At 44.4% G+C, this 23,710-nt stretch overlaps 1 protein-coding gene across 1 annotated transcript in view; it reads left to right on the forward strand.

Annotated features, from left to right (window-relative positions):
- Positions 1-403: 403 nt before the first annotated feature.
- The window catches only part of LOC117502614 (calretinin-like), a 53,373-nt gene continuing 30,066 nt past the window's right edge, over positions 404-23,710 (forward strand). The window contains exon 1 of the mRNA XM_034161674.1: positions 404-565. Coding sequence (XP_034017565.1) covers positions 469-565 — 97 coding nt within the window. The 5' untranslated portion in view covers positions 404-468. The remainder of the gene's footprint in view (positions 566-23,710) is intronic.

A 23,710-nucleotide genomic window follows, 5' to 3' on the forward strand; every position in this document is an offset into this window, starting at 1 on the left:
TGCTTCAACTTATACCAAGCTATGGGTTTGATTGGACAAAGAACCCGAGTCCCCCTTTGACCCCTGTTGGTCTTTAAGAATAATCAAGTGTGTGATGGTCAGTAAGGCTGATAGTAAACAGTAGACAGTGAATGATGGAGGGATTTGGAACAAAATCTGAAGGGGAGGAGGAAAACAAGCTCCATCAAGCACGGGAGCAGCATGATTAGATGACGCTGTTATCAAACCAGCAGTATTTGGTAACTCCTTTATTTGGTAACTCCTGCAGGAGCTGCTCCTCTTGCGTTTCTTGCTGCAGACTTCCTTCACAGTGCCCAGCGCCCTCCTTTGGTCCACAGAGGTAGTGCAGACGCCACAGGGGTTTAAAAAGCTGCTGCTCTGAGAAAGAACCTCCCACAGCAGCACGATTGTCCGTGCCGGGAAAACTTTTTACCTCCAAGTGTCTGAAAGGACGGAGAAAGCGCAGACATGGCAACTGAAGCCCAGCAGGCGCCCCATCAACTGCACGTGGCCGAGCTCACCGCGTCCCAGTTCATCGAGCTGTGGAAGCGGTACGACGAGGACGGTCAGTGCGCCGAAGTGGCTGATTGTAAAATTAAGAAGCAGTAGAAGAACGTAATACTATTAATTTCACTGTATGTTTTTTTTTCTTCTTCTTTCAAAAATTTTAAATTGAGCTACTGTTTAAAAGGAGATGTTTTTAAAAATGAAGTGACTGCTGTAAATCATGAATTTTAATTTAATGCCCATAGTTTGGACTTTTTTAATTGCAGTGATCACTATTATAATTCCACGCCAATTATAGGTAATTATCTTATTTGATCTGCACAGATGTTTTGCTGAAGTGGTTTTGAGTAAAAGAGAAGACAGTGACTTGGAGGTGGGAAAAAGCAGGAAGAGGATGAATGAGAGAAAACTGAGAGGGAACATGAGAAAGACGTGAAGAGGAGAATAGGTCAGGGTGGAGATTTAGGTCGAAAATGTATGTGGGAGTGATGATGTGAGGGATCTGGATTAAACATTAGGATTAGGAGGTCAGGGTGAGAATGTGGCAGTGAGGATTTTGAGTAAACATCAGGAGTGAAGAATCAGGGTGTCGATGTAGGGTAAGGATGTGAGGTTGAGAGTTATTGCCAAAACAGTACATCTAATTATCAATCAATCAATCAATCAATTTTTTTATATAGCGCCAAATCACAACAAACAGTTGGCGCTTTATATTGTAAGGCAAGGCCATACAATAATTATGTAAAACCCCAACGGTCAAAACGACCCCCTGTGAGCGAGCACTTGGCTACAGTGGGAAGGAAAAACTCCCTTTTAACAGGAAGAAACCTCCAGCAGAACCAGGCTCAGGGAGGGGCAGTCTTCTGCTGGGACTGGTTGGGGCTGAGGGAGAGAACCAGGAAAAAGACATGCTGTGGAGGGGAGCAGAGATCGATCACTAATGATTAAATGCAGAGTGGTGCATACAGAGCAAAAAGAGAAAGAAACAGTGCATCATGGGAACCCCCAGCAGTCTACGTCTATAGCAGCATAACTAAGGGATGGTTCAGGGTCACCTGATCCAGCCCTAACTATAAGCTTTAGCAAAAAGGAAAGTTTTAAGCCTAATCTTAAAAGTAGAGAGGGTGTCTGTCTCCCTGATCTGAATTGGGAGCTGGTTCCACAGGAGAGGAGCCTGAAAGCTGAAGGCTCTGCCTCCCATTCTACTCTTACAAACCCTAGGAACTACAAGTAAGCCTGCAGTCTGAGAGCGAAGCGCTCTATTGGGGTGATATGGTACTATGAGGTCCCTAAGATAAGATGGGACCTGATTATTCAAAACCTTATAAGTAAGAAGAAGAATTTTAAATTCTATTCTAGAATTAACAGGAAGCCAATGAAGAGAGGCCAATATGGGTGAGATATGCTCTCTCCTTCTAGTCCCCGTCAGTACTCTAGCTGCAGCATTTTGAATTAACTGAAGGGTTTTTAGGGAACTTTTAGGACAACCTGATAATAATGAATTACAATAGTCCAGCCTAGAGGAAATAAATGCATGAATTAGTTTTTCAGCATCACTCTGAGACAAGACCTTTCTGATTTTAGAGATATTGCGTAAATGCAAAAAAGCAGTCCTACATATTTGTTTAATATGCGCTTTGAATGACATATCCTGATCAAAATGACTCCAAGATTTCTCACAGTATTACTAGAGGTCAGGGTAATGCCATCCAGAGTAAGGATCTGGTTAGACACCATGTTTCTAAGATTTGTGGGGCCAAGTACAATAACTTCAGTTTTATCTGAGTTTAAAAGCAGGAAATTAGAGGTCATCCATGTCTTTATGTCTGTAAGACAATCCTGCAGTTTAGCTAATTGGTGTGTGTCCTCTGGCTTCATGGATAGATAAAGCTGGGTATCATCTGCGTAACAATGAAAATTTAAGCAATACCGTCTAATAATACTGCCTAAGGGAAGCATGTATAAAGTGAATAAAATTGGTCCTAGCACAGAACCTTGTGGAACTCCATAATTAACTTTAGTCTGTGAAGAAGATTCCCCATTTACATGAACAAATTGTAATCTATTAGACAAATATGATTCAAACCACCGCAGCGCAGTGCCTTTAATACCTATGGCATGCTCTAATCTCTGTAATAAAATTTTATGGTCAACAGTATCAAAAGCAGCACTGAGGTCTAACAGAACAAGCACAGAGATGAGTCCACTGTCCGAGGCCATAAGAAGATCATTTGTAACCTTCACTAATGCTGTTTCTGTACTATGATGAATTCTAAAACCTGACTGAAACTCTTCAAATAGACCATTCCTCTGCAGATGATCAGTTAGCTGTTTTACAACTACCCTTTCAAGACTTTTTGAGAGAAAAGGAAGGTTGGAGATTGGCCTATAATTAGCTAAGATAGCTGGGTCAAGTGATGGCTTTTAAGTAATGGTTTAATTACTGCCACCTTAAAAGCCTGTGGTACATAGCCAACTAACAAAGATAGATTGATCATATTTAAGATCGAAGCATTAAATAATGGTAGGGCTTCCTTGAGCAGCCTGGTAGGAATGGGGTCTAATAAACATGTTGATGGTTTGGATGAAGTAACTAATGAAAATAACTCAGACAGAACAATCGGAGAGAAAGAGTCTAACCAAATACCGGCATCACTGAAAGCAGCCAAAGATAACGATACGTCTTGGGATGGTTATGAGTAATTTTTTCTCTAATAGTTAAAATTTTGTTAGCAAAGAAAGTCATGAAGTCATTACTAGTTAAAGTTAATGGAATACTCAGCTCAGTAGAGCTCTGACTCTTTGTCAGCCTGGCTACAGTGCTGAAAAGAAACCTGGGGTTGTTCTTATTTTCTTCAATTAGTGATGAGTAGAAAGATGTCCTAGCTTTACGGAGGGCTTTTTTATAGAGCAACAGACTCTTTTTCCAGGCTAAGTGAAGATCTTCTAAATTAGTGAGACGCCATTTCCTCTCCAACTTACGGGTTATCTGCTTTAAGCTACGAGTTTGTGAGTTATACCACGGAGTCAGGCACTTCTGATTTAAAGCTCTCTTTTTTAGAGGAGCTACAGCATCCAAAGTTGTCTTCAATGAGGATGTAAAACTATTGACGAGATACTCTATCTCACTTACAGAGTTTAGGTAGCTACTCTGCACTGTGTTGGTATATGGCATTAGAGAACATAAAGAAGGAATCATATCCTTAAACCTAGTTACAGCGCTTTCTGAAAGACTTCTAGTGTAATGAAACTTATTCCCCACTGCTGGGTAGTCCATCAGAGTAAATGTAAATGTTATTAAGAAATGATCAGACAGAAGGGAGTTTTCAGGGAATACTGTTAAGTCTTCTATTTCCATACCATAAGTCAGAACAAGATCTAAGATATGATTAAAGTGGTGGGTGGACTCATTTACTTTTTGAGCAAAGCCAATAGAGTCTAATAATAGATTAAATGCAGTGTTGAGGCTGTCATTCTCAGCATCTGTGTGGATGTTAAAATCGCCCACTATAATTATCTTATCTGAGCTAAGCACTAAGTCAGACAAAAGGTCTGAAAATTCACAGAGAAACTCACAGTAACGACCAGGTGGACGATAGATAATAACAAATAAAACTGTTTTTTGGGACTTCCAATTTGAATGGACAAGACTAAGAGTCAAGCTTTCAAATGAATTAAAGCTCTGTCTGGGTTTTTGATTAATTAATAAGCTGGAATGGAAGATTGCTGCTAATCCTCCGCCCCGGCCCGTGCTACGAGCATTCTGACAGTTAGTGTGACTCGGGGGTGTTGACTCATTTAAACTAACATATTCATCCTGCTGTAACCAGGTTTCTGTAAGGCAGAATAAAACAATATGTTGATCAATTATTATATCATTTACCAACAGGGACTTAGAAGAGAGAGACCTAATGTTTAATAGACCACATTTAACTGTTTTAGTCTGTGGTGCAGTTGAAGGTGCTATATTATTTTTTCTTTTTGAATTTTTATGCTTAAATAGATTTTTGCTGGTTATTGGTAGTCTGGGAGCAGGCACCGTCTCTACGGGGATGGGGTAATGAGGGGATGGCAGGGGGAGAGAAGCTGCAGAGAGGTGTGTAAGACTACAACTCTGCTTCCTGGTCCCAACCCTGGATAGTCACGGTTTGGAGGATTTAAGAAAATTGGCCAGATTTCTAGAAATGAGAGCTGCTCCATCCAAAGTGGGATGGATGCCGTCTCTCCTAACAAGACCAGGTTTTCCCCAGAAGCTTTGCCAATTATCTATGAAGCCCACCTCATTTTTTGGACACCACTCAGACAGCCAGCAATTCAAGGAGAACATGCGGCTAAACATGTCACTCCCGGTCTGATTGGGGAGGGGCCCAGAGAAAACTACAGAGTCCGACATTGTTTTTGCAAAGTTACACACCAATTTAATGTTAATTTTAGTGACCTCCGATTGGCGTAACCGGGTGTCATTACTGCCGACGTGAATTACAATCTTACCAAATTTACGCTTAGCCTTAGCCAGCAGTTTCAAATTTCCTTCAATGTCGCCTGCTCTGGCCCCCGGAAGACAATTGACTATGGTTGCTGGTGTCGCTAACTTCACATTTCGCAAAACAGAGTCGCCAATAACCAGAGTTTGATCCTCGGCGGGTGTGTCGTCGAGTGGGGAAAAACGGTTAGAGATGTGAACGGGTTGGCGGTGTACACGGGGCTTCTGTTTAGGGCTACGCTTCCTCCTCACAGTCACCCAGTCAGCCTGCTTTCCCGGCTGCTCGGGATCTGCCAGGGGGTAACTAACGGCGGCTAAGCTACCTTGGTCCGCACCGACTACAGGGGCCTGGCTAGCTGTAGAATTTTCCACGGTGCGGAGCCGAGTCTCCAATTCGCCCAGCCTGGCCTCCAAAGCTACGAATAAGCTACACTTATTACAAGTACCGTTACTGCTAAAGGAGGCCGAGGAATAACTAAACATTTCACACCCAGAGCAGAAAAGTGCGGGAGAGACAGGAGAAGCCGCCATGCTAAATCGGCTAAGAGCTAGTAGCTATGCTAAGCTAGCGGATTCCTAAAAACACGCAAAGTGAATAATGTGTAAATAATTTAGAGGTGATTCAGCAGAAGGAGTGCTTTAGTTAAGGCACGTAAAGATTACACTGGGAAACAAATCGTAATCTAGATAACTAGATCAATCTAACTGCGCAGATTAAACAGCTAACAGATACAGAAAAACACCGCTGTGCTCCGGAACAGGAAGTGATACAATACCGCAGTGAGAGCCAACCACCAGTAGAGGCAAGCATTAGTTTTATAAAATTAAAATTATAAAATGTGTTTTATCCAGCACTGGTAAAAACTACACAGCAACCTCTCATATCAATCACTGTAACTGCAGCAGAGCAGCATTCTTGCAAAAACTGGGATATACAAGGATCCCTTGAGAATTCTCATGATAATTTGAAAGTGAGAATGGGGTAAATATGTAACAGTCAGGATATGTGAGTGAGGTTGAGGTTATGTGGGAGGATGAGGTAGTGAGGATGTGCGAGTGTAGTTGTGTGTGAGAATGAAGTAGTGAGGATGTGTACGTGAGGTTATGTGTGAGAATGAGGTAGTAAGGATGTGTGAGTGAAGTTATGGCTGAGAAGTAGTCACGGTGTGTGAGTGAATGTATGTGTGAGAATGATGTAATGAGAATGTGTGAGTGAAGTTATGTGTTAGAATGAGGTTGTCAGGTTGTGTGAGTGAAGAGGTGTGAGAATGATGTAATGAGAAAGTGTGAGTAAAATTATGTGTGAGAATTATGTGGTGAGGATGTATAAGTGGTTATGTGTGAGAATGAGGTAGTGAGGATGTGTGAGGGAAGCTATATGGGAGGATGAGGTAGTGAGGATGTGTGAGTGAAGTGATGTGTGAGGATGAGGTAGTGAAGATGTGTGAGTGAGCTTATGTGTGAGGATGAAGTAGTGAGGATGTGTGAGTGAAGTTATGGCTGAGAAGTAGTCACGGTGTGTGAGTGAATGTATGTGTGAGAATGATGTAATGAGAATGTGTGAGTGAAGTTAAGTGTGAGAATGAGGTTGTCAGGTTGTGTGAGTGAAGAGATGTGTGAGAATGATGTAATGAGAATGTGTGAGTGAAGTTAAGTGTGAGAATGAGGTTGTCAGGTTGTGTGAGTGAAGAGATGTGTGAGAATGATGTAATGAGAAAGTGTGAGTGAAGTTATGTGTGAGAATTATGTGGTGAGGATGTATGAGTGGTTATGTGTGGGAATGAGGTAGTGAGGATGTGTGATTGATTTTATCTGTGAGAATGAGGTCGTGAGGGAAGCTATATGGGAGGATGAGGTAGTGAGGATGTGAGTGAAGTGATGTGTGAGGATGAGGTAGTGAAGATGTGTGAGTGAGCTTATGTGTGAGGATGAAGTAGTGAGGATGTGTGAGTGATGTCTTTGCGTGTATATTCTTCGAGTTTTGTAAAGGGACCCACAGCTTCAGCCACCAGAACATTATTGACCTCAGTCTGAGGTACAAACCGTCGGTAACGAGCGAATTCCACCAGTACCACAACATTCCAGAGGACATAGCGAGAACACCAGGCTCTCCGTGGATTACCAGCCTGCCCAGCAGATGGGGAAGGCGGCGTAGAGACAGGAAGCAGAAGTGAGGATGTCGGTCCAGCTCTGATGCTAGGCTATGTAAACAACCTCACAGGCCAGCATTACCGAGCCTCTTCCTCTCAAACACCAGATCCATCACACACAAAATGGATGAACTGGAGCTACAGATGGCCACAGACAGCTTTGTGCGGAACTGCAGCATTATTTTCATCACGGAGACGTGGCTTCACCCGCTGATCCCCAATGCTGCAGTTGAGCTAGCAGGCCGCACGCTACACCAGCAGGACATAACCAGTGATTCGGGTAAGTACAGAGGTGGAGGGCTCTGTGTTTATGTGAACCACGAGTGGTGCTGTAGCAGCAGAATCATTGACTCTCACTGTTCTCCTGATTTAGAGATGCTGGCAGTCTCGTGCAGACCTGTTTATCTCCCAAGGGAGTTCACAGGAGTCGTGTTTGCTATTTATATCCCACCCGATGCTAACGTTAGCAAGGCCCTTATCCTCTTGCTTGCCTGTGTAAATAAACAGCAGCTGGCCCACCCGGATGGCGTTTGTATTGTTGCTGGTGACTTCAACCAAGCGTGTTTAAAGACTGTGCTCCCTAAGTTCGTCCAGTACGTGAAGTGTGCCACCAGAGGGGAAAATACTTTGGACCATGTCGACTCAAACATAAAACATGTGTACAAAGTCACTCCCCTCCCCCATCTCGCTGGATCTGACATCTCTGCCTATCCCTCACCCCCACCTACACCCCCCTGCTGAGGCGAACAAAGCCACAACGAAAGACTATCCAAACCTGGCCTGAGGGAGCACTCTCCCAGCTACAGGACTGCTTCTCACAGACTGTATGGCATTTATTTTCCAACCACAACCTGCAAGAGTACACCGACACCATACTCTCTTACATTAAGAACTGTGTTGACACTGTCACTGTCATCAAAAGGGTCAGGGTTTTTCCAAACCAGAAGTCCTGGATGAACAGTGCAGTCCAGTCCCTATTAAAAAGACACAACACCGCCTTTAAATCGGGACAAGGCCCTGTACAGCCCGGCCAGGTCCGATCTGAAAAGAGGCATCGGAGAGGCCAAGGCTACCTACAAGGAAAAGATAGAGGACCACTTCGCTGTAAATGACCCCAGAAGGATGTGGCAGGGAATAAATCATATAACCAACTACAGAAGCAGCAACCCAGAAAATGCTAGGTCTGACGTCTCGCTGGCAGAGGAGCTGAACCGCTTCTTTGCCTGCTTTGAAACAGACAGACCAGCTGCAACTCCACACCCACCACCCTCCAGCACTAGCACGCAAACACTTTAAAAATACGAAGTGAGACGTGTGCTGAAGGCGGTGAACCCCAGGAAGGCGGCCGGCTCTGATGGTGTACCTGGAAAGGTACTCAAAGCGTGCACTGACCAACTGGCTGGAGTTTTCACCTGCATCTTCAACCTGTCCCATCAAATCATTCCACTCTCCCTCAAATCCTCCACCATCATTCCGGTCCCAAAGAAGTCAGCAGTGGAGAACATAAATGACTACAGGCCTGTTGCACTTACGCCTGTGGTCATGAAGTGCTTTGAAAGACTGGTCTCTCAGCACATCAGAGCCTGTCTGCCTCCCACTCTGGACCCCCACCAGTTTGACTACAGGGCAATCTGCTCCACATAGGATGCTATCACCACAGCGCACCACAGCGCTCCACACTGCGCTGAGCCACCTGGCGCACCAGGGGAGCTATGTGAGGATGCTCTTCCTGGACTTCAGCTCAGCCTTCAAACACATTATCCTGGAGATCCTGGTCCAGAAACTGACACATCTGGGCATCTCCACCCCCATCTGCCAGTGGATCAAGGACTTCCTCACAAACCGCCCACAGTCCGTGAAACTTGGCCCCCACCTTTCCTCCACCATCACACTCAGCACCGGTTCCCCTCAAGGCTGTGTACTGAGGCCCCTCCTGTTCACTCTTTACACACACAACTGCTCTCCGACTCATCCCACAAACACCATCATAAAGTTTGCGGATGACACCACCGTGCTTGGGCTCATCTCAGGGGGGATGAGACTGACTACAGAGATGAGGTCAATCGACTGACAGTGTGGTGTTCAGCTAACAACCTGCCGCTGAACACCACAAAAACAAAAGAAATAATCTTGGACTTCAGGAAGAACAGGGCTGACCCAGCCCTGCTCTACATCCAAGGGGACTGTTTGGAAAGGGTCAGCTCCATCAGGTTCCTGGGAGTGCAACCCTCTGACAGCCTCTCCTGGACTACCAACACCACAGTGGTGGTGAAGAAAGCCCAGCAGCGACTCCACTTCCTGAGGGTGCTCAGGAGAAACGATCTGGAGGAGAAGCTGCTGGTGTTGTTCTACAGAGCCACCATCGAGAGCATCCTGACGTACTGCATCACAGCGTGGTACGGGGGATGCTCAGCAGCAGACAGGAGAGCGCTGCAGAGGGTGATCAAAACGGCCCAGGGGATCATTGGTTGCTCTCTGCCCAGCCTGGAAGACATTGCCAGCTCTCGCTACCTCAGCAGAGCTGCCAGCATCAGCAAAGACACATCCCACCCTAGCAACCACCTGTTTGACCTGCTACCCTCCGGCCGACGGTATAGGTCAATCAAAACTAGGATAAACAGACTCAGGGACAGCTTTCTCCCCAGAGCGATCACTGCACTGAACAATAATAAATCATTCTAATCCACACCTTTCAAGTTTCTTGTGCAATATCTGTAAACCATGTGCAATTTTCCCTTGCAGTACAGTTGAATATAATTCTCATTTTACATTTTACTTGGTCCACATTTTATTTTACTTTATTTTACCTTATGTTTCTATTAGTTGTACATACGAGGGCTGTCAATAAAGTAACGGTCCTTTTTATTTTTTTCAAAAACTATATGGATTTCATTCATATGTTTTTACGTCAGACATGCTTGAACCCTCGTGCGCATGCGTGAGTTTTTCCACGCCTGTCGGTGACGTCATTCGCCTGTGAGCACTCCTTGTGGGAGGAGTCATCCAGCCCCTCGTCGGAATTCCTTTGTCTGAGAAGTTGCTGAGAGACTGGCGCGTTGTTTGATCAAAATTTTTTCTAAACCTGTGAGACACATCGAAGTGGACACGGTTCGAAAAATTAAGCTGGTTTTCAGTGAAAATTTTAACAGCTGATGAGAGATTTTGAGGTGATTCTGTCGCTTTAAGGACTTCCCACAGAGTGAGACGTCGTGCAGCGCTCTCAGGCGGCGTCATCAGCCTGTTCAAGCTGAAAACCTCCACATTTCAGGCTCTATTGATCCAGGACGTCGTGAGAGAACAGAGAAGTTTCAGAAGAAGTCGGTTTCAGCATTTTATCCGGATATTCCACTGTTAAAGGAGATTTTTTTAATGAAAGACGTGCGGACGGATCCGCGCGTCGGGACGCAGCCGACGCGGTGCGGCGGCACAGGAAAAACACCTCCGTGTTGATAACCATTTGTAAAATCCAGGCGGCTTTTGATGGCTTTCAGTGGAGTGAGTATATGAGAAATTGTTTAACATGCAGGACATGTTCCAACTTGTCCTTAAGGCTTTCAACAGAGGTGTTTTTCCTGTGGCGGAGCGTCACGTCGGCTGCATCCCGATGCGCGGACCCGTCCGCACGTCTTTCATTAAAAAAATCTCCTTTAACAGTGGAATATCCGGATAAAATGCTGAAACCGACTTCTTCTGAAACTTCTCTGTTCTCTCACGACGTCCTGGATCAATAGAGCCTGAAATGTGGAGGTTTTCAGCTTGAACAGGCTGATGACGCCGCCTGAGAGCGCTGCGCGACGTCTCACTCTGTGGGAAGTCCTTAAAGCGACAGAATCACCTCAAAATCTCTCATCAGCTGTTAAAATTTTCACTGAAAACCAGCTTAATTTTTCGAACCGTGTCCACTTCGATGTGTCTCACAGGTTTAGAAAAATTTTGATCAAACAACGCGCCAGTCTCTCAGCAACTTCTCAGACAAAGGAATTCCGACGAGGGGCTGGACGACTCCTCCCACAAGGAGTGCTCACAGGCGAATGACGTCACCGACAGGCGTGGAAAAACTCACGCATGCGCACGAGGGTTCAAGCATGTCTGACGTAAAAACATATGAATGAAATCCATATAGTTTTTGAAAAAAATAAAAAGGACCGTAACTTTATTGACAGCCCTCGTATACTCTGAATAATTTACCGTTAAATTTCACTATCTTTTATTATCTAAAAAATACTTGCACCACAGAAGCACCTTTTTGGAGTTGCACTCAAATCTCCTTGTATGGCAAATTACAATGACAATAAAGGTGATTCTGATTCTGATTCTGAAGTGATGTGTAAGGATGAAGTAGTGAGGATGTGTGAGTGGTTATGTGTGAGAATTATGTCGTGAGGATGTATGAGTGGTTATGTGTGATTTTATCTGTGAGGATGAGGTAGTGAGGATGTGTGAGTAAAGTTATGTGTGAAGATGAGGTAGTGAGGATGTGTGAGTGAAGTTATGAGTGAAGATGAGTTAGTGAGGATGTGTGAATGAAGTTGTGTGAAGATGAGTTAGTGAGGATGTGTGAGTGAAGTTATGTGTGAAAATGAGGTAGTGAAGATGTGTGAGTGAAGTTATGAGTGAGAATGATGTGGTGAGGGTGTGTGAGGATGAGGTAGTGAGGATGTGGGAGTGAGGTTACGTGTGAGAATGAGGTAGTGACGATCTGGGCAAGAGGATCCCAAGGTAATGAGGATGGAATAAGAATGTATATGTACATACATATACACACACATCCCCTGGTCCGCACCAGTTCTAAGTCAGCTGCTCGTGTATGTGTGTTTGAGGTTATGTGTGAGGATGTGGCAGTGATTTCTCCGTGGTTGTTTTTTGCTGGGGAGGAGGAGAAAAAGATGTTTCATTGATTTTCATGTTCCACCTTCATATGTAGGAATATTATACAAATAATACAAGTATGACAGCAGAAGCATACACAAAATAGATAGATAGATATTGCAACTATCTCCTGATATGATACTATTACGATGATACTTGAGTGCTAATTTGATGTGTATCAAGATTTTTAAGAAATGCAGTTGTGCAAGTATTGCAATTTCATATTACAATATTTGTATTTTGGTTTGTGTTTGTTTGTTTTGTTTTTGTAACATTAGGCCATGGGAAAATGTTGAATTATTATTCAATTCTAGAGACTGTTTAACATTAGTCATATTGACAAAACAATGCACATCACATTTTTCTGACATTTTGTTTGTTTGTTTTTAGTTAGTCTGTCCTGTGGAAAAACAGAAATCATGTATAATTACCATATTTTCCAGCATATAAGTTGCATTTTTGTTTTTTTTAGTTGTTTGGGAGGTCCTGTGAGTTATACTCCAGTGCTTCTTATAGTCCAGTGCAATTTATATTTGGGTTGTTTCTTTCTCTTTTTGCTCTGTATGCACCACTCTGCATTTAATCATTAGTGATTGATCTCTGCTGTCTTCCACAGCATGTCTTTTTCCTGATTCTCTCCCCTCAGCCCCAACCAGTCCCAGCAAAAGACTGCCCCTCCCTGAGCCTGGTTCTGCTGGAGGTTTCTTCCTGTTAAAAGGGAGTTTTTCCTTCCCACTGTCGCCAAGTGCTTGCTCACAGGGGGTCGTTTTGACCGTTTGGGTTTTTCTGTAATTATTGTATGGCTTTTGCCTTACAATATAAAGCGCCTTGGGGCAACTATATAAATAAAATTGATTTGATTTGTTCCTCTTCAAGTGCCATTTTTTCAGAGGTACGACTTATACTCCAGAAAAGATGGTAAATTGTCTTTTTTTTCAGGCAACATGTAAAATTACCTGAAGATGTGCAGTAACATTTTCTAGTAGTTTCTTAGTAGCTCTAAGTATATTTTTAAAGACATTTTAAAGGAGAACCTGGCAACTAGGGGAGGTGATGGTCTAGTGGTTAAGCATTGGGCTTAAGACCAGAGGATCCTCGGTTCAAATCCCGGACTGACAGGAAAATTACTAAGGGTCCTTGGGAAAGGTCCTTAATCCCCTAGTTGCTCGTGGTGTGTAGTGGCGCCTTGCATGGCAGCAGCCTGACATCGGGGTGAATGTGAGGCATTGATGTGTAAAGCGCTTTGAGTGTCTGATGCAGATGGAAAAGCGTTATATAAATGCAGTCCATTTTAACTTTGGTAAGTTTTCGGCTGCTTTGTTTTGATCACATTCTTCTCTACAAAGCTCCCCCTACAGCTCAGGAGTATATATGTCACAAAACCATCATAAAATCTCACTGCCGTATCATTTCTGACTGAACAAACTAATCCTTTTAGTGAATGAAAAGGGAGAGAATTCCCTGTGTGGTTCAGGTCATTTTTCTGTTTGACATCTGAAAAGACATAACATGACTCATCAGCAGATAAACAGGGAGACAAATAATTCAATTAATTTAACAAAACATAGTGAAATAAACAGGTAACCAAATTAATCTTTTGCATGTTATTCTCACAATTTCCTCATTCACTTTGAAAATATTAACATTCAGTCAGATAGCCAGACTTCCATCTTGCCTGTAAAAGAATCTGATTAATCTGCAGATTTCAAAATGTCACCTTGTAATCTCCTAATATTGGATTTCAAACATACATATTCCTGATGTAAGTGTTGACTTTATCAGCCACATGGTTATATTTTGACTTGTAGTCACGTGACTTGATGTAGTGACATTCATTCAGTTTCTATACCCGCTTACTCCAGTTAAAGGGGCGGGAAACTATCCCAGCAGTCATAGGAGGTGAGGCAGGGTACACCCTGGGCAGGAATGTAGTGACAGTATAAAGAAAACATGGATGCAGTATTTAAAATACAAGTCTTTAATGTTGTTCAGTCATTTTGATCATTGGCTTGTTTGTGAGGTTCACTTGAGCAATCTGCAGTGTGTGAAGGCGCTTTGTGGTGACAGAGAGATACATCTGCTCTGTGTGCAATGGTGCGCTCCATAAGACACGTCCATCCATCTTGAAAGAAATTCACTGAGCACTAATGAATTAAGAGTTTATGTGGACCTTTTTTTTAAACAAGGCATCATCTAAACACAGTTGTTCCATATTGCTCTTTGTTCAACACTGTCTTCATCTCAGACATTTTTATATGGGCGTCACCATGGTGGAACAAGTGGTTAGGATGGTTGCTGTGGCCTGAGAAGGCTTTTGGTTCCAGGCCATTTGTATTGTGTCCCATTCTCATTGTACATCTGGAGTTGTGCCAAGAAGTGCCGGCATAAAATGTTTGCTAAATCAACATCTGGAGCTCTACCAGATCTGCTGTAATGACACAGACACACACACACACACACACACACACACAAAAAAACATGAGCAGCAAGAACAAATTCTTATGAGATGACACAACTATAGACTGTAATGACCGTCCCACATCTTATGCATCTTATGTCAGGGGTGTAGTGGAAAGTAATGAGGTTCCTATATTAGTGCACTCTGGAGCTTATGTCTCATTGATTAGTCAGTCCCCGCTTTGAGGAACCGACATTTGCAAAAGAACTATATTGACTCTCGCACTGTTAATGGGCAGATGTTGGATATGCTGGGCTCCACTGAGGTTACTTTTCCATTGGGTCCCACCTGCTGGCAGCACAATGTCTATGTACTGAGGGAGTCTACTCAGAGTTGCTTTCAGAGCTGTTTTCATGCATGATTAGTGGCATTAAAGTCATGAGTGAGAAGATGGGCCTCAGATGGAGTGATGCGAAAGTCATAGCAGTGGAGTAACAAATCTGGAGAGAAGATATAGCTGTCCAGTGTTCCAATTGGAGCTGGAGGAACTAAGTCTATAAGTATGTGTGTGATAGACTCTTTTGGGTCTTGATGATGGTACAGACACTAAATAGTTGTCTTCCTCTTACATTTTACTTTGTTCATTCAACTAATGTCCAGATTTTACCACTGAGTTTCAAAGATACCCTTTTGATTTAGATTGCTTAAATAGTTTATAGTACATATTTGTACTGCTTTATTACCGTTTTAAAAGCTAAACTGAAGCTCAAAGTTGATATTCGTTCTATTTTTACCTTAACTAATTGATAGAGGAGGTCGGAGGTTATGAGGTTACCCCGTCTGTGTCTACATGTTTGTGTGCAATACATCTATAACAAGTAATTTAGGGTTGCAACTAGATGGATATCGATAAGATTTTATCGATATCTATACCATTATCGATTCCGCTTATCGATCCGATTCCTTATCGATTCCCTTATCGATACCTCTTGTGAATTTTTTGTGTACTAAAAGTAGGCTTTACAGGTTTTCTATGTCAGTGGGTCAAACAGCTTTTTCTTATGGTGCACCCGCTCTGTGGAACGGTCTTCCTGCGAGCGTGAGGCAGTCGGAGTCCGTGGACATTTTTAAGTCAAGACTTAAAGCCTATTTTATTCTCTTTCTTATGAATAGTTTTTTTTTAAATCTGTTTTATTCTTTTACTTCTGTTTTTAATTATTTATTTGAATTTTTTAATTTTTATTTATTTGTTTTAATTTTTTATGTTGAACTGTTCTGTGTGAGGCGCCTTGAGATGGCTTTTGTTGTGATTTGGCACTTTATAAGCTGATTAAATTGAAATTGATTTGAAATTGAACAGCATTTTATTGATTCTTAAAGTAAATTAATATGAAATTGGTCACTGTGTTGTGTGTTGGGGGGGTGTGGCTGGATGTTTTGGTGTTCTTTTCTTTTCTTTGCTCTCCAGGTGGCATGAGGGCTGATTTGTCTGTGAAGAAGGTGCTGGCTGAAGAGTCTTCACCCTCATCAACATCATGGAAAGCACCTGTGATTGGTGCTCACGTGCAACCTGGACGACTTGCAGCTGAAGCAGATAATTGGATGGCGTTCTGCATTTAAGTCATGTGTGATTTGAGCAGAACTGCCGGGAACTCGACCTTGTGACGTTCGTTTGTGAGACGCTGAGGACCGCGCCTGGGTTTGACACATCGAGCCCGTGAAGCAGGGAGGGGTGAGGACACATGCTGTCAGCACACACTAAGGTAATTAAGTGTTTAAGTAATTGTTGATAGTAACTTGGTGTTTTGTTACACAGTATACTGGAATTGTGAAGAGAATTGTGCAGTTTGCTTCTCACTGCTGTGGCGTGAAGGATAAGTGATCCTCCACTTGTTGTGAGAAGCTGCTCATTTGCATAAAGTAAAAAAAAGGACACTGACCTGAGTGTGTTGCTGATAGCGTGTGTTTATTGGAAGATATAGTTGTATCTGTTGACTTACCTCACCTTCTCTTTGCTTCACAGAGAATCAGTTTGTCGTGTCCACCTGGGGGGTGTTTGGCGGTGGTAGGAAGTCCAGGAGCACCGGCTTTAATCCTTGCGGGCGCTAGAGAGCGAGCCACGAATCACTCCACCAGAGGGACGTTGTTTTTATGTTTTTACACTTTTAAGCACAGGTGAATAATAAATAGTTTCTGTTTGGAACCGCTTTCTGGTTATTTTTAGCGCTGGGTCCTGTCTGACGCAGGTCCGCTCCTCAACCCGCGTCGACACATAACACACTGGATCCTTAAACTCTGGACATAATAAACTACATGGTGGATCCTTGATCTCTGGACATAAATAGAAATAAAGAAAATCTAGTTTTTGTCAAACATTTCCTTTCAGACATTAGTGGCATGAATGTCTTTCCATACATCTGAGCTGAGCTCTTGCAGCTAGCTGTGCTGCACGTCAGGATGTAATTAATAAAGAATGCAGGACATCTCATTTTGAGAGGAAAAAAAATTTTTTAGTCAATTGTAGTTTCTTGTCTGTATTACAGCGTTTGTAAGAGGAGTCATTTTATTTGAAGCGGCAATTTGTTTTGAAGCTATTAATTCTGAGCAGACTCTGTAGAGCCGCACAGTGTTTGGAGCTGTGCCAACGGAACGGAGGACAATTCTCGTTTCTTGACTGCAACAAGACAAGAGTCCCAGTTAGTGACTTTAATCCACACAAAAGTGACACACGATATTTTAATGGCTTTGAGAGCGTTAAGAAGCGGACTTGCCACTTCTGAAGAGCAGCAAATCAAAGAACCATGAGCCAGTTGATCGAAGCATTGCTTCATTGGTTCACGCTTCAAAGTGGTGTCGCGCTGCAGAAATGGTTGATTACAGAGCCACTACAGGGTCTGTAATCAACGCAGAAAAATGATCATTTTCCCAACAAACACACCCAAAAACGACGGCTGCTCTGAAGGACCGATACAGGAATCGTTAAGCAAAAAGACTATTGATATCGGTGGATCGAATCATTTCTTAACGATACTCGAAAAGAACCGGTTCTCGATACAAAACCCTAGTTGCAACAAAATTTTATGAGTAGGAGACCTTTGCATGAGGTCTTCATTTTGTTTATGATCTCGAACCGACTTGAAATATTTACACTCATCTATTTCTTTAACGTTGTGAGGTAGTGCATTTTTATTTTTTAAGAGTTTTTGTAATGTCACAAATTTCAAGATATTCTGCTGACAAACGAACAAACAGAATGTTTCTGCTTGGCACAGGCCATGCCTGCTTTTTTTTCTGTGCCAAAACAGAGCTGATCTTGCAACGTATGTGCCAATATTTATTTTTATTTTTGTCAACATGAGACGATTCTTTGCTAGGAGCATTTCAGTCACTGTTTAATTTGAATGCTGATTTTGAAGTAAATCATGTTCCAGTGCTGTTTCCAGTGTCAGCCTATTATATCAGAGTGAAGTAGGTCTTTCTTTTGGTCAACTTGCTTTGTTTCCACACTCACAGATTTGTGTTTCTGCAGTGATTTGATTATATGAAAACAACAACTGACCTGAAACACAGATGGTGACATGGAGCACCTCTGAAATACAGTGTGCAAATGAAGTGGGACAGAGGGACAGGGTGGTGGCGGGAGAAAATACTCACAAAGAAAAGTAGATGAGAGGATAAGAGATTAAGAGATGCACAGAGGACCACAGTGAATCATTGTTATTGTGTACATCTGTTGTTATTTGCATGTTTTTAATGCTATAAAGCATAACGGTTTCTGCAGCTGCAGACAGATGGTACTCATTTCTATAATTAATAAGACAATACTACATGTCGAGTGGAGTAAAACATTGTATTAAATCATCACTGATCATGTTTATTGGGGCATTCTGTGCTTGCCATAAGAAGAGACAAGGACAGAATGCCCCAATAAACATCAATCTTACTGCCCGCTTCCATCCCTCGCAAAAAAACGCCTTGAGTCATTAAATCAAATCAAATCAATTTTATTTATATAGCGCCAAATCACAACAAACAGTTGCCCCAAGGTGCATTATGCTGCATACACTCCAGCTGCAGCACTGTGTGCATGTATATGTTTGGGTTTTTTTTTTTAGATTACAAAACTTTTGGCCTGGATTTAGCTCCATAAAAGAGTCTCCACTATTAGTGCCAAAGACATGACTAAATGACAATTTGCATGAGACATATGAATGCAGACATTAGATATTCTGCAGACTCATGATTGTTGCTGTTTGTTGAACAAATTCAACAAAGTTTTGACCTGAGCAGTTACATTAATTGTCGAAGGGAAGTGTACCAATGTAGGAATGGTCCTAAAATTATGCAACCACCCATTCTCAATTCCATACAAGGCTATTATGTCATTGTGATTGTAGTGAAGATGCCGGACAGAGTCCTTGATCACCAGATGAAAGTCTGTTTTAGCTGTGCTCAGTAGTTCAAAAAATATCTCTTTAAAGGTGTCTAGAAAAGTCAAAGAAAAATCAAAGTCCCAAAGTAACAGCTTTTATTTGCCGGCAATGGAAGCAAAATTCACAGTCATCATTTTCTTCCGCTTATCCTAGGTCAGGTCGTGGGGGCATCAGCTCAAGCAAAGCCGCCCAGACCTCCCGATCCACACACACCTCCCGCAGCTCCTCTGGGGGAACCCCGAGGCGTTCCGAAGCCAGCTGAGAGACGTAGTCCCTCCAGCGTGTCCTGGGTCTTCCCCGGGGCCTCCTCCCGATGGGACGTGCCCAGAACACCTCTCCAGCGAGGCATCCAGGGGGCATCTGGAAAAGATGCCCGAGCCACCTCAGCTGGCTCCTTTCAATGTGGAGGAGCAGTGGCTCGACTCCGAGCTCCTCCCAAGTGACCGAGCTCCTCACCCTATCTCTAAGGGTGCGCCCAGCCACCCTGCGGAGGAAACTCATCTCGGCCGCTTGTACTCGCGATCTTGTTCTTTCGGTCATGAGCCAAATCTCATGACCATAGGTGAGGGTCGGAACGTAGATCAATCGGTAAATCGAGAGCTTTGCCCCCCTACTCAGCTCTCTCTTCACCACGACGTTCCGATACAGCAACCACATCACTGCAGACGCTGCACCGATCCATCTATCGATCTCATGCTCCATCCGTCCCTCACTCGTGAACAAGACCCTGAGATACTTAAACTCCTCCACCTGAGGCAAGGACACCCCACCGACCTGAAGAGGGCAAGGCACCTTTTTCCGGTCGAGAACCATGGCCTCGGATTTGGAGGTGCTGATCTTCATCCCGGACGCTTCACACTTGGCTGCAATCCACCCCAGTGCACGCTGAAGGTCCTGGTTTGACAAAGCCAACAGGACCACATCATCCGCAAACAGCAGAGATGAGATTCTGTGGTTCCCAAACTGGACCCCCTCTACACCCTGGCTGCACCTAGAAATTCTGTCCATAAAGGTAATGAACAAAACTGGTGACAAAGGGCAACCCTGGTGGAGGCCAACGTGCACTGGAAACAGGTTTGACTTACTACCAGCAATCCGAACCAAGCTCCTGTTGCGGTCGTACAGGGACCGGATAGCCCTTAGCAAAGGACCCTGGACTCCATACTCCCGGAGCACCCCCCACAGGGCGCCTCAAGGGACACGGTTAAACGCCTTCTCCAAATCCACAAAGCACATGTGGACTGGTTGGGCGAACTCCCATGAACCCTCGAGCACCCGATGGAGGGTGTAGAGCTGGTCCAGTGTGCAGCGACCAGGACGAAAACCACACTGCTCTTCCTGAATCCGAGGTTTGACTATCGCGCGAATTCTCCTGTCCAGCACCCTGGAATAGACCTTACCGGGGAGGCTGAGGAGTGTGATCCCCTGTAGTTGGAACACACCCTCCGGCTCCCCTTCTTAAACAGAGGGACCACCACCCTGGTCTGCCAATCCAGGGGTACTGTCCCTGACCACCACGCAGTGTTGCAGAGACGTGTCAACCAAGACAGTCCCACAACATCCAGAGACTTAAGGTACTCTTGACAGATTTCGTCCACCCCAGGAGCCTTGCCATCAAGGAGCTTTCTGACCACCTCTGTGACTTCGGCCTGGGTGATGGACAAGTCCGCCTCTGAGTCCCCAGTCTCTGCTTCCTCTTCAGAAGATGTGACGATGGAATTGAGGAGATCCTCGAAGTATTCCTTCCACCGCCCAACAACAACCCCAGTCAGGGTCAACAGCTCCCCACCCACACTATAGACAATGTTGGCGGACAGCTACTTCTGCCTCCTGAGGCGTCGGACGGTTTGTCAGAACTTCTTCTAGGCCAACCAATAATCCTCCTCCATGGCCTCTCCGAACTCCTCCCAGACCCGAGTTTTTGCCTCTGCGACTGCGCAAGCTGCAGCACGCTTGGCCTGCCAGTACCTGTTAGCTGCCTCCGGAGTCCCACTTACCATCAAAGACAAGTAGGACTCCTTCTTCAGCTTGACAGCATCCCTTACTTCCGACATCCACCACTGGGTTCAGGGATTGCCGCTGCGACAGGCACCAGAGACCTTGCGACCACAGCTGCAGGTGGCTGCATCGACAATGGAGGTGGAGAACATGGTCCACTCAGACTCCATGTCTCCAACCTCCCCCGGGATCTGGGAGAAGCTCTCCCGGAGGTGGGAGTTGAAGACCTCGCTGACAGAGGGTTCTGCCAGTCGTTCCCTGCAGACCCTCATGATACGTTTGGGCCTGCCAGGTCTGACCAGCTTCCTCCCCTCCCAGCGGATCCAACTCACCACCAGGTGGTGATCGGTCGACAGCTCAGCCCCTCTCTTTTTGTTTTTTGAATGAAGAAAATGAGAGCGATAAAAGGCTGGTTGATGTGGAGACAGCAAATCAGGAATTACAAGGGATACGTAAGGAAGAAGTGAGTGCAGCTATGAAGAGGATGAAGAGTGGAAAGGCAGTTGGTCCAGATGACATTCCGGTGGAGACATGGAAATGTCTAGCAGAGATGGCAGTGGAGTTTCTAACCAGATTGTTTAATAAAATCTTGGAGAGAGGATGCCTGAGGAGTGGACATGAAGTGTGCTAGTTCCTATTTTTAAGAACAAAGGTGATGTGCAGAGCTGCAGTAACTACAGTAGGGATGGGTCCAATCCGATCCCGGTTCGGTATTGGGTTCCGATACCGACGTAATTCACGTATTGGAAAATACCAATCCAACCCATGACATTTTCCAATACTGGAGAAGAGCCACTGTGAATCATCTGAACTGCTGTTGTTTGCTCTCTTTTTCACAGTGTTCTAGCTGAAGTTAGCAGCAAATTTCTGCCCAGCTCTTGGATTCAAATTGTATGTTCGTTGAGCACGGATTTTCTGAAAAATTAACTGAATTGTTGCTGAAAATGTGTGCTAAAAAGTTAGCCACTTCACTGTCCCGAGGCTGTAAAACGCTATGAAAAGTCAGCTCAGCATGCAGCCGAGGAGGAGCTGAACAGAGATTCTGTCAGCTGCAAGGGAAAAAAGTCGATGATGATACACTAATTTTACAGTTGAAAGGTTTTGTGTTTCCAAAAGTTCAAAGTTTGCACAGCACAAACACAGCCACAGAGAAAGAAAAAGAGAGAGAGATGGAGAGCTAAATCGAGAGAGAGAGAGAGAGAGAGAGCAAACGAGAGACAAAAAGAGGGAGACAGATAGAGAGAGACAGACAGAAGAATTAATTTTTACTCTGTAACACTTGCTTTGACAATCTAAACATGTCTCCTATATCAGTAAAGCGTCACTGAAATTGAGAAGGAGAGACAGACAGACAAAGTGCTGTCTTTTCTCTTTAAGTCAATAAAAATGAGGCTATAAAAGCCTATAAAAAATAAAATTACTTAATTCTTTCACCAAAACATAAAATCTAGACTTTCATCTTAGATGCACCTTCTGGCAAATTGTAGCTGAATTTTCAGCTACAATTTTCTGCTTGTGTACTTCAGCCAAGTCTTTTTGCCTGATGTTTTTGATACTGTTGCTCTGCATGGACTGCCTTTCTGTGTACCGACCCCAACCTACGGAATCAGTGAGCTGGCGAAACGGCAAGACTCATTTATGGACTTTGTGAGCGCTCAGATGGAGCATCTACTTATCGCTATGAAACATCAGGCTATGACCAGCACGACTCCCACCGCCACACCTCTTCCGGGATTGTCAGCTGCCCTGCCAGCTCCCAGAGGTCTGCAACCAATTCTCGTGACCTGAGCATTTTTCTGGTGAGTCTGCGGATGTCAAACTTTTCATTACTCAGTGCGAACTTCATTTTGAGCAATGTTCCCGACTGAAAGGTCAAAGATAGCATTTTTCATCACTTACCTGACCGGCCAGGCAGCAGCATGGGCCAGGGCTGAATGGAGCCGAGATTCTCCATCTTGCTCCTCCCTGCCAACCTTCACCAAATCACTCCAGCAGGTATTCCAGCACTTCTCTCCTGGGTGTGAGGTGGCATGCGCGCTGATGAGGCTAAAGCAAGGTAATCGCCGAGCGGCTGATTACACCATAGACTTCCTCATTTTGGCCGCAAAGAGCAAGTGGCATCCCGCAGCACTCCAGGATGTGTTCTTTCAGGGATTGAATGACAGCATCCAGAATCAGCTCATTGAGGTGGATCTGCCCGAAGACCTGGACGACCTCATTGCTCTGGCCATGCGCACCAACCGCCGCCTGTCTGACCGTCCTTGTCATGATCGCCATCATCCTGCTCCTACAACTGATCGGCCGCCTATTTCCGGTCACCCGGGCGCCCTCCCCTGCACTTCCGTCGAGGAGCCCATGCAAGTGGGACAGGACGCCTCATCAAGGAAGAGAAGGAGCGCCGCCATGTGGAGGGACAACCTGGTCATATTCTCATACATTGTCCTTTCAGGGGTGCCCCAGTGCGGCCAAGAGCAGTAGTGCGGGTGAGTCAAAGCTCAATAGTTCCCTCGTCTCAGAATATGTTAAATGCAGAGCTAAAGTCTGATTTGTCCACCCTGGTCTGCCCACTGTTTATTGATTCTGGTGCCGATTCTAATTTAATGTTATCCTCTCTTGCCAGGTCCCTCCATCTTAAGTTGTATTGACTGTCACACCCTCTGGTGGTCCATGCAGTGGATGGTTGCCAATTAGGCCAAATTCTGTTCCACACTCAATCTGTTTGTATGACCATTCCAGACAATCATTCAGAACTCATCAGTTTCCACATTTTTGACAAAATGACTCACCCGGTAATCCTGGGGCACCCCTGGTTGCAACACCACAAACCCCATAGAGACTGGTCTCATGGGAAGATAAAGTCCTTGGGACCTGC

The sequence above is a fragment of the Thalassophryne amazonica genome, chromosome 2 (assembly GCF_902500255.1).
Source record: "Thalassophryne amazonica chromosome 2, fThaAma1.1, whole genome shotgun sequence".
NCBI lineage: Eukaryota > Metazoa > Chordata > Actinopteri > Batrachoidiformes > Batrachoididae > Thalassophryne > Thalassophryne amazonica.